Below are 14,828 nucleotides of genomic sequence, written 5' to 3'. Positions count from 1 at the left end.
GTGCAGCTCTGGGGTATAATACAGGAAGTAACTCAGGATCAGTACAGGATCAGTAATGTATGTACACAGTGAACCCACCAGAATAGTGAGTGCAGCTCTGGAGTATAATACAGGATGTAACTCAGGATCAGTAATGTAATGTATGTACACAGTGACTGCACCAGCAGAATAGTGAGTGCAGCTCTGAGGTATAATACAGGGTAGGTAATATAATGCACACATCAGCAGTTACAGAATAATTGAGCTTTATTAAAATGAATGAAAGAAAAATCAAGACAAACTAGAGATTCTTTGATTTTAAAATAAAGACACCATTCACCCGTATACAGAGAAGTGGAAGCAGGCAAGACAAATACAGGCCAAACACAGTGACGTTACATGAGGGTGAATAGTATGGGGGGGTTGTATAAATATATATTAGGGGCAGACATATACACAGATAAAAGCAGACATTGACAATGGAAACTTCTGCAGATTTGAAGTGAGTCTATGGTCACCAGATGCAATCGTTAACCATTATAGTGGGGGGAGGGGCTGACAATTGCACAGGTTGTTAAAGACTTAGTAAGGTTCCCATGGATTGCCAGCATTATGAATTCTGCTCAGGGCACACGCTCAGGCTTTGAGTGTCTGAGCTAACACTGTACATTAGGAAATGCTGGGAGTTATAGTGCTTCAGCAGCTAACAAATTCCTTTTCTTTTATAGTGCTCTGCGTTGTTCAGCCATTAGCTCTCAAAGTTGCAGTATCTGCTATAAACCAGTAAAAGGTGGGAGTGAAGGTGTTAAATAAAAGTATGTGCTGAAACCAAAGGCAAGATCAGCAGAAGATCCAAGGTGACGCGTCATGGAGGGCTCATGCTTCATCAATAGAGACCCCGTGACTAAAAGTCATCGTGCTGTGCAGTTTAAGTGACGTTATTGCACAAATCATTGAAACAATCGGCTTGGAAGATCAGCGAGGAGACAATTTGTTCTTTCTGGCACCAGCACATGGCCGGAGAAAGGCGAGGTGGTCAATAACTATGTTTTCACAGAAACATAAAGCAGCATTTGGGTTAGATTAATACGTCTGTACTATTGATATTACCTAGCAAGTTAATGTGATTCATGGAGGTACTATGGTTATAAGAGCTGCAGTTTCCCACTCTGCCATTAGAGGGCGGTCATCTTACATCACAGCAGCATGTGGAGGTGTAGTGCTCATTGGGGGCGGAAAGCAGAGATCGCTCAGGTCTTGCGGAAGAACTTCTTGTTTAGCAGGAAGATGAGAAGGTTCACGTTAATTTTGGCTTTATCAAACATCTTCATGACAGCCACTCCCTCGTACTGCAGCTGGAGAAGATCCTGGTTTGAAATGGACACAGAGGAGGATAAAAGGATTCAAGGAAAGATTTCAACCTTTTTTCTGACACCAACTAGAACTCCTGGGAAAGTATAAAGACTTTATGGCCAACTTAAAGGGGTGATGACACTTTTCATAAATATGTACCGTATATACTAGTGTATAAGCCGACCCGAGTATAAGCCGACCCCCCTAATTTTGCCACAAAAAACTGGGAAAACTTATTGACTCGCGTATAACCCTAGGGTGGAAAATGCAGCAGCTACTGGTAAATTTCAAAAATAAAAATAGATACCAATAAAAGTAAAATTAATTGAGACATCAGTAGGTTAAATGTTTTTGAATATCCATATTGAATCAGGAGCCCCATATAATGTTCCATACAGTTCATGATGGGACCCATAAGATGCTCCATACAAAATACACCCCATATAATGCTGCACAAAGGATAATAATGGCCCCATAAAATGCTCCATAGAATAATATGCCCCATATAATGCTCCATAAAGGTTATGGCCCCATAAGATGCTCCATAGATTATGCCCCATATGCTGCCCCATAAACTATGCCCCCGTATACTGCTCCATAGAATATGCTGCAAAAAAAAAAAAAAAATGCCATACTCACCTCTCCTGGCTCAGGACCCGGCCCCTGAGATATTCACCTGTCCGGGGTCCATCGCTGCTCACCGCTGTCTGCCGCTTCCTGTGTCCGTGACTGTTCAGCCAGCAGAGGGCGCGGCGCGCTCTAGCCACGTCACCACACCCCCTGCTGCCTAAACGTCACTGACACAGGACGCAGCAGACAGCGGTGAGCAGCGATGGACCCGGGACAGGTGAATATTGGATATACCTACCCCCTCCTGGCGCGGTCTCTGCAGCCCCGCTTCTCTGACTCCCACTGTCTCCGGCAGCTCTTCCCTCCTCCAGCGGTCACGTGGTGCCGCTCATTAAACTCATGAATATGCGCATATTCATGAGTATAATGAGCGGTACCATGTGACTGCTGAAGGCAGGAAGGGAGACAGTGGGAGAAGAGGCCGCGCCGGGGGGGGGGGTGTCAGTATGATCTCTGACACCCCCGCCAGCCCCCAGGTATATGACTCGTGTATAAGCCAAGAGGGCGACTTTCAGCCCAAAAGATGGGCTGAAAATCTCGGCTTATACACGAGTATATACGGTACTTTGTTTTACTTGGTGCAAATGGCGCTGTTCTCCTGAATCCAGCCATGTTTCTCTTTTGTTCCTGCGTCTCTGTTCCTGAGGTATGGCCTCCTCTTCTCTGTCTATAAATCTAGTCATATAAGCAAAGCGGGTGTGGCCTCAGGAAGATGACAACAAACAAGAGTTAAGGCACACGCCCACTCAGCCAGATATACATATGAGGAAGAGGAGGCCATATCTCAGGAACGGAGAGGCGCAGGAACTAAAGAAGAGCATCGCCGGATTCAGGAGAACAGCAGCATTTACAACAGGTAAAAAAAAATTACAAGTGACATATCACCTTTAAGTATGGGGTACACTATTTTTAAGGCCTCTGCTTCCTGTCAGTGAAATCATGTATAGAGCTGATATTTTCGTTAGCCTTTTTTTTTTAAAATTCCAGCCAGATGAAGTGATGGTGCCTCCAGAAGGTACCATAGCAGAACCTTCATTAGTGCTCCGCCCCTACCCATCATGTGCCCCATACAATACTGGCATCTAATTATGTAGCAGACGGGCCCCATTGGGCACTGAAGTCATGGTCTAGTTTGTATGTCAGTTGGCTCTGATGTCATCATAGATACTCAAATTTCAGAGCCCTAGTGACTTTAGATTTGATAATTAACCCCTCAATCCCCAAATCCTGCTCACTGACCTGATAATTAAGCTGGAACTTTTCCATATCAACTCCCAAAAACTTAGTCTTCACTTGAAACTTCCCAGGCTCCTCACAGGGGATGATGTCAAAAATGACATTACGGAATCTGGAAAAGAACACATAATTTGGGGTTTTGCTCTTGTATGACTACGACAACACCTGCAATCTGTGGATAAGTACTGACTGGCTGAATGGCAGGTCTTCTATCTCCAGTAAGACGCCCTTCTCGTGTAGTCGGGTCGCCGTGTAGTTCAGAGAGCTCAGCTTCTTATTTTTCCCTGTCGGTCTAGGGAGGAAACATAAAGAAATCAATAAGGTGGGGAGGAGAGATTCCATGTGCGATGATACCAGTACTAGAGAGCAGCATACTTTTGGTTGGCAGTGAGGTTGTCCAGGCAGGTCTTGATGTACTGGTTGTAGAAGTCGATCTGCTCCTCATGGAAGGACGTCTTGCAGTGTAGTCTCTGCATGGTTTGACGGAGCTTCACTAACTCCGCTTTTCTGTGCTGACGATATCGCCTCTGGTTCCGGATATCCTAGAAGTGGTGAAAAATAAACGAAAACTAAGCTTCCAGATATAAAACCATTTATCTTATAATCCTGAAAAAGCTGCGAGATTTCAGACCCAAAGTCTACAGAATTGTGAATGCAGCTCTGGAGTATAATATTTGGAGACAGTCAGCAAGTTGACAAACAATTCTGCTGAGCTAATATGGCATCATATATATATATACATACATATATATATATATATATATATATATATATAACTATACAGTGTGCGCTGTAAAATTATTTCCTGGAATCAAGCAGGAAATGTTGAGAGATGTCAGCTCTGAAGCACAATACATAACTAACCCCAGTCATGAAACAGTAGCCTCCAAGACTCAAGGCATGATTGGAATTGCAGTTTCAGAACAGTCAAATGGCCTGTGGCTGTCGGAGTATGCTGGGAATTGTAGTGCTACTGAAATTCAGTGCGATCAAGAGTTGTGAGACACAGGGTAGAAACCACCAGCCCAAGGTTTAGGGTACACCGCCTATTCATTATGTATTATGTGCCAGAGCTGCTATCACAGTTCTATTGTTATTGGAAATAGCAGAATTGTGAATGCTGCTCTGTAGCACTATGTGCTGATTACAAGTCACACTGACATGTGTGTGTGGGCAGATACCTTAGCGATCATGTTGATCATTTCCTGGTAATGGTTGTAAGCGGACACCAGTCCCAGGCTCTCCAGTTTGCGCAGATTCCGAATGACTTTTCGCTTCTTATCCTCGATTGACAGTTTACTGTTGCCCACCAGGGACCGGTGGCGTTTCATCTTCTCCGGGGTCTGTGCATCTCTGAGGGCTCGTTGGTGCATTAAGTGATAGTGGGATGCTTCCTGAGCAGAAAGAAGTCAAATTAACGCCCTCCATTGGGTGTGATGAGCCGCCATGAATGGCGGTCCTGTACTTGCCTGCTGAGCCGAGGCGGAGGTGTTCAGGACTTCTGCTAGGGAATCTCCGGGCTGGGACTGGATGATGTCCACCAACATATGCTTGGTGCTAGATATATGAAGAGCAGGAATCAGATGGTGAAAAGACATGGCGTAGTCTTCCCACCAACGCATCAAGACATAGGGATCACCCTGGGATCGTCCCACCCAACCCCTGGGATTGTCCCATCCAACCCCTCACCTTAGCAGTAAGCTGTGAGAATCCATGTCTTCTGTATTGGCTCCAAGCAGATCAAACTTGTTTGTAAGAGTAAGAGACATCTCCAGCTTCCGGAGCTGGGCCAGAGCTTGCTCAGAAGCAGAGTCCTGCAGGCTGGAGGTGCTTTCTCCTTGGGTATAGAAGGCAAACAAGAGGTTCACAAATACTACAGTCCCCTAAAGAGGTCCTTAGTAGCCCCAGTGCACATGCACTGAATTAAGGGGGTTTTACACATAGCGATATCGCTATAACGTCACCGATTTTGTGACGTTATAGCGATATCGCTATGTGTGATACTTACCTCCGACCGGCTTCCCCGCTGGTTATCGCTGATCGCGCGAGAATGTCCGGCTCCATTTCTCGTCGTCAGCTTCCTGCTGTGACAACGAGCGACGCGTGGAGGCGGGCGGGAGGACGTCTTCATCGCTGTGTGTGAAAGGTGAGTATCGTGCGCTGCGTCGCTGCTGCATCGCTATGAGATATTTCTGTGTGAAAGCTCACTAGCGATCATTTAGCGATGCACCAGCGATCCTGACCGGGTCAGATCGCTGGTGCATCGCTAAATGTAAAAGGGCCTTTAGTTCTATCTAGTAAAAAGATGCAGACACTGTAGAGTTAAGATAAGCAGACCACACTTATCCCCCTTTTATATTGCCTAATGTCCATAAAGACAAGACTTGTGATGACCTTCCATGCCTACAAGGACGTTGGTCAAGGCATGAAGTGGGGAAACACAATATGGCCAGCTTATCTTGACTCCGCAGAATCTCCACCTCCTTGACTGAATATGGCATGCCTTAGCTGAAGGAAAAAAAAAATATTCATGTGTCAAGGTGTTTTATTCAAAGGTACCACATGCAACAAGACTGCCAACATTTCATTCCATCTCTCCACAAAGTTCCCCCTACACTATCCCTGACAAGGCATAACCAAGGTCAGGGTGAACTAAATCCTTGGTCCATCTTGTAACATCTGGTACCACTGAGCATGAAGAGCAAACATCAATGAATGTAGTCTTCATTGCAACTAACCGTAGTGGTCTTACCTACATTATCCAGTCTAGCAAGTATTGTCGCTGCTGAGTCAAGATAAACTGACCACAACCTATTTCTGCACCATATGACCCAATTGATGTCCCTATGGACAAAGATCATCACAAACATCTATTTTTAGGGTATTAAAGCAAGCCACATGGAGCAGAAAATACAATAGACTGCTTATTGCGACTCTGCAGCATCTCCACCTTCTTCACTGTACAAACCTCATTAGTAAACAGTGAAAGAGGGTGTTGAACTCTATTCTTTGAAAAATGACACACGGTACAGGGTTAACTTTTGAGACCTTGGTTGAACAAGTCCTTGAGTCTTTTTTTGCTAAAAATAAAGTTTAAAGCATGCTTGCACTGAATTCAGTGAAGAAAATGAAGATGCTGCAGAGTCAAGATAAGCGGACCACGCTTAGTCCTGCTGTATATAGCTTGATTAATGTCCCAAAATGTAGGAGTTGCGACGATACTCCTTCTCATGTGCGTCAATCAAGTCATATAATGTAACCACTACATTAAGATTACTTTCACACTTGTGTTTTTTTTGCGCTGCGTTTTTGCGCATAAATGCGCATGCGTTTTTCCCCCTATATTTAACATGGGAGCGCATTGCGCATGCGTTTTTTGTAGTGTGCGCCTGGGCACACAAAATGCATTCTGTTGCATTTTTTGTGAGTCCGACCTGTCTCAAAAAAACGCATGCGCACGAAATTCATCCAAAACCCATTAAAGTCTATGGGAGCGCTATGGGAGTCGTCTATTGTCATGCACACATCAGCGCAAAAAAAAGCATGCTTTTTTTTTTGCAAAAACTATGCGCAAAAAACAAGAAAACGCATTAAAAAACGCATGATGCGTTTTTATGCGAGTTTGCACTGCGCACGCAACGCAAAAAAACGCAAGTGTGAAAGTAGCCTAAGGCTTATGCTGCATATCGTGACTCTGCAGCGTCTCCACCTTCTTTACTGGATATATTTAAACAGCATATAGCGTTATTATTATTTATTATTATAGCGCCATTTATTCCATGGCGCTTTACATGTGAGGAGGGGTATACATAATACATACAAGTACAGTAATCTTAAACAATACAAGTCACGACTGGTACAGGATGAGAGAGGACCCTGCCCGCGAGGGCTCACAATCTACAAGGGATAGTATAAGATGGAATTACTTTTAGTAAAATGACATATGTATTTGGGGCTAATGAAACCTTTGAAAAACCCATCAGGTATTGGTGGCACTCTGGTAGGAGGCAAAAGCCTTCAGACAAGTTCCATGCAAATAAAATCAATCCCGAATAGAGGTGTTCATTGTTGAGGATGGTGACTTGGATACCACTTTCTACATTATGTAACATACCTATCAATGACTGGACTGTAGGAAGTTCTCCAAGGTCCTCAAGGAGTTCATGTATTGGATCTTTGTGATCTGGGGCAATGGCATCTTGGTGCTCTAACAACAACTGAAAATGCAAAACGCAAGGCAGTAATCACATCACCGCAATCAAGGGTGGCCACCAAGCCGATGTGCTAGCCATTCAAACCCTTACCTTGTGTGTGTCTATCAGCTCCCCAACCGTTATGTATATGACGGGTTTAATGGTGTTGACCATCTCAGAGTACTCGTCAATATTGAATCGCTCCTCCGGTTCAGGGACATTACAAGCGTTCAAGATAAACTTCCTATAGGCGAAGAACAGAGACTTGTAAGTCCAAGCACAAGCCTCGAGGATATCAAGAGGCGGTTGACACTCGCCTGAACTTCCAGTGCATCTCCGCCAGATACTGGTTGACCAGTCCCAGGTGGGATTCATCAAACATCTTGTTGGCAGCCGCATGCTGAAGAAGCTTGGCGATAGAGCCCAAGGTCCGTCTTTGATCGGGATGTATAGTGCCGCCCGCTGACATGTCCACTATGTCGAAAGAATCGGGAGCCACCAAGGCAGGGTTCATAAAGCGATAGTAGAGCAAGTTACCCACGATCTGAAAAAAAGAGAGGGATAATGGCAGTTGCATAACTTTATGTAGAATACCCTAGCTGTAAATATGAGTAATGCACATTAGAGGCTGGAGCATGAGCTTGGTGCAGCAGGACTCACATCTCAGACTCACCTTATGGATCTCCTCTTCTCTGGCCCTTGGGAATTTTTGACTCAGTGAATTTTTCAGCACTTTCCCGACATAACACATACCGTATCTTAAAGACAATAAGCAAAAGAACCGTCATGTATATATAAAATTTCGAAGACCGTTGACAGTCTATCTTCATACTTACGGTATCTGGTCAACGTTGGCAAAGATGGTGGAGAAAAATCTGTCAGTCACAGCAATGAGGTTCCGGATAGAGATATCGAGACGCCTCTGTACCTCTGAGTGTGTGAGCGCCTGCTCTGGAGTAACATCGTATGGGAGCGTGCTGAATAAACGAATGTTACAGCGCAATTTAAACTATCGAAAGCTTCAAGAGCCAAATCTTTTCTTTAACCACAGATAAAGTTAGACATTCTTGGAAAAAGACATGTATTATGAAGTGATGGTCTGGGCTCAAGAGCAAATACCTTACAACTGCAGAAGCCATGATCCGTTACCTTTGATCCCAATCATCTAACCCTCTTAGATGCTGTAGCCAATTCCCACATCAGCATCTAAGCAGTTAAAACTTCTGATACAATATGGCTAACCTACAGTAGAGAGATGATCACCCATCTACACTACCTCTGTTTTCCAGTCTGAGACTCCACTTGGTTCACCCAGCCTTTATAGATTTCCACTGGGTTGATGCGAATATTTATGGTTTTGTCCTGTAAAACCTCCTTCACCACATTCCCCAGGATCTGGCGCAGGGCGTTCTGGCCACGGGCGCTGCGGTAAAAGCTGACCAGCAAGCGGATGACCGTAGGGTTCCCGGTTATGATGTCTTGTATTCTGTCCACTTTGGAGCTGCAAGGAGGGGAGGTGGGGGGGGGGCAGATACATATAAATGAATGCCTGCGATATGTGGTGTTGGTGCATGTGTCCTTAATGGTGTACGCACATTATTTCCTCCTGGAGAGCCGTCCGGAAGAGTCGGAGGAGCAGGTAGGCTTCGCGCCGATTAGAGGCATAATTGTAGAGGGTAAAGGTTACCGACTCCATGAATTTGGTGGAGTTGTTCTGAGGCATCTGGAAGATCAGCCTGGCCATGTACTCCGGGTTTGTCTAAAAACCATAAGTTATAAAACATTAATAAAACCAATAACTGTCAGTGAATGGAAAGGTCTGCTGGCACACACCTGCCATTAACAGCCCAGGGGAGGGCGCCTCAATGGTGGCCTCACCTGTAACAGGTAGAAGAGGTGCTGATAAGCCTCCAGCTTTTGCCGCTTCTCCTTGCTCAGAGACTTTAACCCTTTCTGCTTATTGATGGCCATCAGGTCTGACAGCTGCTCCTTGTTTTTCTTGGTGAGTTTCTTACAGTGAGATACGACTTCCTGTGCAACGGATAAAAGTAGTGGTCATTGCAAAACTATCGGGGGTCCAATAAGCAGACGCAGGGGTGCGGGCCGCTCTATACCTGCAGGGTGATCCGATTCTTCACCAGCAGACCAATCTTTATATCCATCACATTTAGGTCGTTCTCCAGCCGTTGATTGGATCTGATTTTCTTCACCACCTCCTCCCGCAGCTTCATCATCTCCTGCTCCTCCCAAAAATCACGCTCGCTCTGCTCAAGCAAGTGGGCAAACTTCCGCACGGTGCTGAGAGGGGGGTTTCTGGCATGGACTGGGACAAGGAAAGGGAAGCAAACACTGATGTACTGCCCAAATTGGAGCTGGCTCTGATCCTGGCCGATATAAACCCTTAGATGCAGCGGTCATTACCCACTGCAGCATCTCAGCAGTAGATCAGTGAGGACTTCCTCTGTACCGCCACTGGGAACCAATCATGGGAGCATGGGGTCTGTCCACTGGACAATTAAGGGTCCCTATGCTACTATGGAAGGGGCCGCCATGAGACATCGGGACCATGGTCTCCTAGTGAGGAACCTCACCCAGCATCCTGTAGTCCCCTCTGGCCTTGCTTGCTCGGAAGAAAGCCTGGATCTTTATCACGCTGCCAACCTGTGAATGCAATAGATCACAATGAGAATCGGACATGGGGGCGGCTACTGATCACAATGGGAATCGGACATGGGGACGGCTACTGATCACAATGAGAATTGGACATGGGTGCGGCTGATCACAAATGGTCTTGGTCAATAGTACTACGTACGTTCCTCCGGAAGTATCTCAGTCTCTCTCGGTATTTCTTGCGGGCGAGCCACATCCTCACAAGGGACTGGATCTATAGGGAAAGGCAATATTTGTCTTGATCCAGTACAGCTGCACCGAAACTTGCGGCATCCAAAAAGTAGTACCTTAATAACGGTGTCCACATTCCCATGTAAGTATCTCATCCTCTGTAGATACTCCTGTCGCTGCCTGCAGCCCCGCCAGTGCGCCTGTCAACAGTCCACATCAAATCCTATCAAAATTGGTGTCCGGCGTGCTGGGAGTTGTAGTCTTAAAACAACTGGAGCGTCGCAGGCTTGTACCTGGATCAAGGTGACGGCAGGCACTTGCTTGTGCAGTAGTTGGACCCTCTTGGAGAACTTATGGCGGACCAGGAAGCCCCTCATCCGCGCTTGCAGTCTCACCAGCATGTCCACATTGGCCTCCCACTGCTTCTCACGCTTGAAACCACACGTCACTTTATTAATGGTGGACTGTAAAACAGGCAAGAGTCAATATACCCCGTACCACATCAGACGACGACCAACATGTTCCTATAGTCACCCCTCTTACCTGGATTTCCTCCCGGGACAAGTGCGGTGTGGTGGGACTGAAGCCAGACGGCTGGTCCCAGGTCCCCTCGAATGAGCGCAGATGAAAGAAGTAGTCACCCCTCTCCTTCACCTTGTGTCGCACCCAGTAATTGGCGGTATCACCTGCAGTAAGCAAAGAGAGACAGGAGAAGGCAGCAGGGCTCAGAACAGTCGCTTACTGAAGCCCATGATGCTTTGCGGCGCTGTTGTTTGCCCCACCTCTTTTTCGTTTTGCAGTCATGGCCGAGCTGAGTTCGGATTGATATCCCTGGGCGCAGTCTGACACCACACCGCACAGCAAGGCATCTGGGTTCCGTAGCACCCGCAGGGTCTGTGACGCCTTCTCTTCCTTTATGGCTTGGTTAATGGCTGCCATGCCCAGCGCCACTGAGAAGCAGCGGTGAAGAATAGGAGAATGTAAAAAAAAAAAAAAAATTACAACCTTCAAAAACCAGGAATTTTTGTGGTAACTCACTGTAAAATCCTTTTCTCCGAGACGCTAATTGGGGGACACAGACCATGGGTGTTATGCTGTGGCCAATAGGAGGCTGACACTAAGTTGAGACAAAAAAAAAAAAAAAAGTTAGCTCCTCCTCCACAGCAAACACCTTCCTGCTGGCCCCAAGTGAACCAGTTCGGTGCAAAAGCAGATCATTAATATCATATTAGAGTACAATCGCCAACCTCATATCAGAGTATAACCCACTGAATAGGAGACAAGAAGCAGAAGCCGTCAGGCTAACAGGGTGGGTGCTGTGTCCCCCAATGAGCGTCTGAGAAAAGGATTTTACGGTGAGTTATCACAAAAATCCCCGTTTCTCCTTCGCCTCATTGGGGGACACAGACCAAGGGACGTCCAAAAGCAGTCCATGGGTGGGCAACAATATAACAGATAAAACGCCATGCAGTGGCTGAGTAAAGGTGCCCTACTGCCTGTTGCAGAATAATCTGCCGAGGACTGTACTGCGGAAGTCTGAGTATGAGTAGTGCTTCAAGAATGTGTAAATGCTGAGCCAAAACGCATTGCAGACTTGTTCGGTCGGCATGCGAAATCGAATGGCCCAGAGGGCGGACATCGACCACGTAGAATACGCTCTAGTCCCTACTGGGATGGGCAGCTTTGAGAGCCATCATTGCATGCAGGGTGTGCGTAACTACATCCATCCGAAGTACCAGTGTCGGGCCCAAAAGAGGGCAAGACAAGACAAAATCATTGTTTAAAATAGAAGGGTCAACCAACGCTGGAAAAAGGGGCAGAAACGATTGAGGACAATCGTATCCAGGTTGGAAAGCAGAGAGAAAAAAACAAATTAGCTAAAAACAGGACATGGCTGTCAGCTCCAAACGTCGCATAATAAGTGACACTGTGACAAGAAGGGCAACTTCCCAAGACAGAACTGCCCGCAAGAGATCATGGAATGGTTTTAAAGGAGTCTCAAAGCGCACCCAGGACCGAATTAACGTTCCAGGCTTCTAACGGACTTTTGTAGGGGGGGTACCTCTGAGAAATCCTGAGTATGAAAGTCATAAATTACGTCTTGGAAGCAATCCTACGCTGAAACAGAAAGGTAGAGCAAAGATCTGGCCCTTGAGGGAGGTGAGCGTCACGAACCTCAATCCAAGTCAGTCTGGAGAAAACTCTCACAAGAACTGGAGCGGTGAAGACGCGAAGAGAACGACCGTGGTCTTCACACCATGCGACAGAAGGTGTTCAGGAGAGGTGAAAGAAGCAACCTGATGTCAGCCTCTGGGCACCATCCATAGTGGAGACCCCTGAGGAGAGTAGATTAACGATCTGGCTTTCAAAGCCTGGGCTCTAAACACCAGATCATGCGATCTGGTGATCTACTGGACGTTTGGAGTGTATGTCTGGACAATGCAACAGTCACCTGTGGACGGCGTGTATGATCTGTAGTAACTCTGAATATCACGTCTGGCGAGAACAATTCTGGATGCCTAGGGAGACTGAAAACGGCCACTACCTCTGTTTACGTGATGACTGTTGCCAGGAAAGGAAGACGAAACTGGTGGCATGGAGTAAGTAGTCATGCCCCACTATGGCGTTTTGGATCCCAAAACCGAGCTCAGACTGCTGAGTACCTTGGCCTTCAGTCTTGAAGCCATCAGATCCCTATTCGGATTCTCCTAACCAAGGCAGTCTTGTTAAAAACGTCCTCCGTGGTGTATGCCACAACCATGGAGATATGTTATTGATTCGAATGCAGCGATACACGAGTAGATACTGGAGCTGGTGCCAGGTAACCTGGATCACTTGGATTATAAGGATATACAAAAAGACTGCTCTCCAACCAGGGCTGTGGAGTCGGAGAGTCGGTGCTCATTTTGGTGGAGTCGGTATAAAATGGACCGACTCCTAAAATATATAATACATTGGGTACAGTAGTTCAATGCAGAATGTGCTGAATATTTTTTCATAGGAATTTGGGAAAGTGATGAAATGTCCTATAAATGGCTGTTCTATTCCTGATCTAAGGCTACATTCACACACAGCGTTTTTACTGCGATTTTTTGAGGATACGTTTTTTCAGCTGCAAAAGCAGATCAGATTTTTAAAAAACCGCATCACCTGAAAGGTTTTTGAGCTCATAGATAATGTTTTCAATATCAAAAGCAGATTAGAAATCTGCTCTATCCATATTTGTCTCCATATCTTATCTGTACCAAAAAGAATGAAAGCCGGGTAGCACACAGACTGACACTTCCTGCCAGGCAAAGGAGGAGGAAAGAGCGTCTCAAACATCATTAACAAGATATTTTGTAAGTGACAAAGTTACTGTAACAATGACAGCAGATATGTCTAAAAGACAGCTCATACAGCTTGTTGTGAAGGACGGTGTACCATTATCATTATGTGCACGACCAGCTTTTACAGCTCTTAATGGAGAAATGGCCCCCAAACTTGTTTTTTCTCTGGAAAGAGAAAGTACGGTATTAGAAAATTAGTGATTGAAGAAGCCCTTAACCAAAAGGAAGATCTTAAAAAGACTCTCAAAAGACGCTTCATGTTTCTTAAAATGGATGCCTGCACACGTCACAGAGTGAACTATTTTGCCATCAATGTTCGATATGTTTGTGACAACAAAAATTGTTACCAACACGCTGGCAGTAAAAGATACTAAAGCTCATCACAGCAGCCAGTTTCTCCAGGCCTTAGTGGAAAAAGTTCTGCAAGATTACGAACTCAAAAAAGAACAGGTTCTTGCTATTGTAACGGACAATGCTTCAAACATGAGTACAATTACACTGATGAATGAGAGCAATGAACAACAGCTAGAGGAACATTTAGGATTCAGTATGTTTGAGATGGAAGGCCACAGTGCTGCTCATGTAACTGAGTAATAAACAGATATTACTACAGAAGAACACAAAATTATACTGTAGAAATAGATGATCTTGTTGAAGCTGCTTCAAAACACTTTCCTATTCATCTCATGCGCTGTGTTGTGCACACGCTGCAGCTGGCAATAAGAGATTGTCTACAAGAGGGACATGCTGGAAATCTGATTGGAAAAGTGAGGAAATTGGTTATTGCCGCCAGAACCCCTAAAATTGATTCCATCTTGAAGAGACGTGCTGGAAAAGGGCAATTGTTGATCACCTAAAACCGTTTGTTATAGATATGGCGAACCCTCAGGTAACCCTAAATGAAGGTCAATGGACACAGGTGGCTGAATTGAAGGAATTGCTTAATCAACCATATACTGTGACTAAAAAATTACAAGCTGAGGATTTAACTCCTGGCATTTTCATGAGGGAGTGGAAGAACTTGCTATTTAATCGCAGATGGCATTTCTGCTTCAATGAAACGGAGAGAGACACAGCTATTGGAAAATATAAATTTTCTGGCAGCTGTTTATGTGGACCCATGTCATCATATATTGCTTGATGATCAACAGCTTACTAAAGGAAAAGAAGCTCTGACTGAGGTAGCAGTTAGGATGAGTGGCCTACAGGAGGACTGCCAGGCGCAAGAGGACTCGGGTCCTGACAGTGCTACTGCTGCCATATCTTC

General features: G+C 45.5%; 1 protein-coding gene across 1 annotated transcript in view; it reads right to left on the bottom strand.

Moving 5' to 3' along the window:
* Nucleotides 1-228: 228 nt before the first annotated feature.
* The window catches only part of IQGAP3 (IQ motif containing GTPase activating protein 3), a 30,910-nt gene continuing 16,310 nt past the window's right edge, over nt 229-14,828 (bottom strand). Inside the window, exons 17-38 of the mRNA XM_073567135.1 lie at nt 11,015-11,182; nt 10,776-10,918; nt 10,526-10,696; nt 10,349-10,432; nt 10,204-10,275; nt 9,983-10,052; nt 9,506-9,714; nt 9,270-9,422; nt 8,987-9,150; nt 8,668-8,892; nt 8,228-8,368; nt 8,065-8,149; nt 7,705-7,935; nt 7,503-7,631; nt 7,313-7,415; nt 4,888-5,035; nt 4,664-4,755; nt 4,380-4,588; nt 3,574-3,740; nt 3,389-3,490; nt 3,202-3,310; nt 229-1,346 (exon numbers count right to left, since the gene is read on the bottom strand). Coding sequence (XP_073423236.1) covers nt 1,230-1,346; nt 3,202-3,310; nt 3,389-3,490; nt 3,574-3,740; nt 4,380-4,588; nt 4,664-4,755; nt 4,888-5,035; nt 7,313-7,415; nt 7,503-7,631; nt 7,705-7,935; nt 8,065-8,149; nt 8,228-8,368; nt 8,668-8,892; nt 8,987-9,150; nt 9,270-9,422; nt 9,506-9,714; nt 9,983-10,052; nt 10,204-10,275; nt 10,349-10,432; nt 10,526-10,696; nt 10,776-10,918; nt 11,015-11,182 — 3,092 coding nt within the window. The 3' untranslated portion in view covers nt 229-1,229. The remainder of the gene's footprint in view (nt 1,347-3,201; nt 3,311-3,388; nt 3,491-3,573; nt 3,741-4,379; nt 4,589-4,663; nt 4,756-4,887; nt 5,036-7,312; nt 7,416-7,502; nt 7,632-7,704; nt 7,936-8,064; nt 8,150-8,227; nt 8,369-8,667; nt 8,893-8,986; nt 9,151-9,269; nt 9,423-9,505; nt 9,715-9,982; nt 10,053-10,203; nt 10,276-10,348; nt 10,433-10,525; nt 10,697-10,775; nt 10,919-11,014; nt 11,183-14,828) is intronic.

This window comes from Dendrobates tinctorius, unplaced genomic scaffold, assembly GCF_039654945.1.
Source record: "Dendrobates tinctorius isolate UK_male_01 unplaced genomic scaffold, ASM3965494v1 ptg000019l, whole genome shotgun sequence".
NCBI classification, from domain to species: domain Eukaryota; kingdom Metazoa; phylum Chordata; class Amphibia; order Anura; family Dendrobatidae; genus Dendrobates; species Dendrobates tinctorius.
This window is presented reverse-complemented; position numbering and strand designations above follow the sequence as displayed.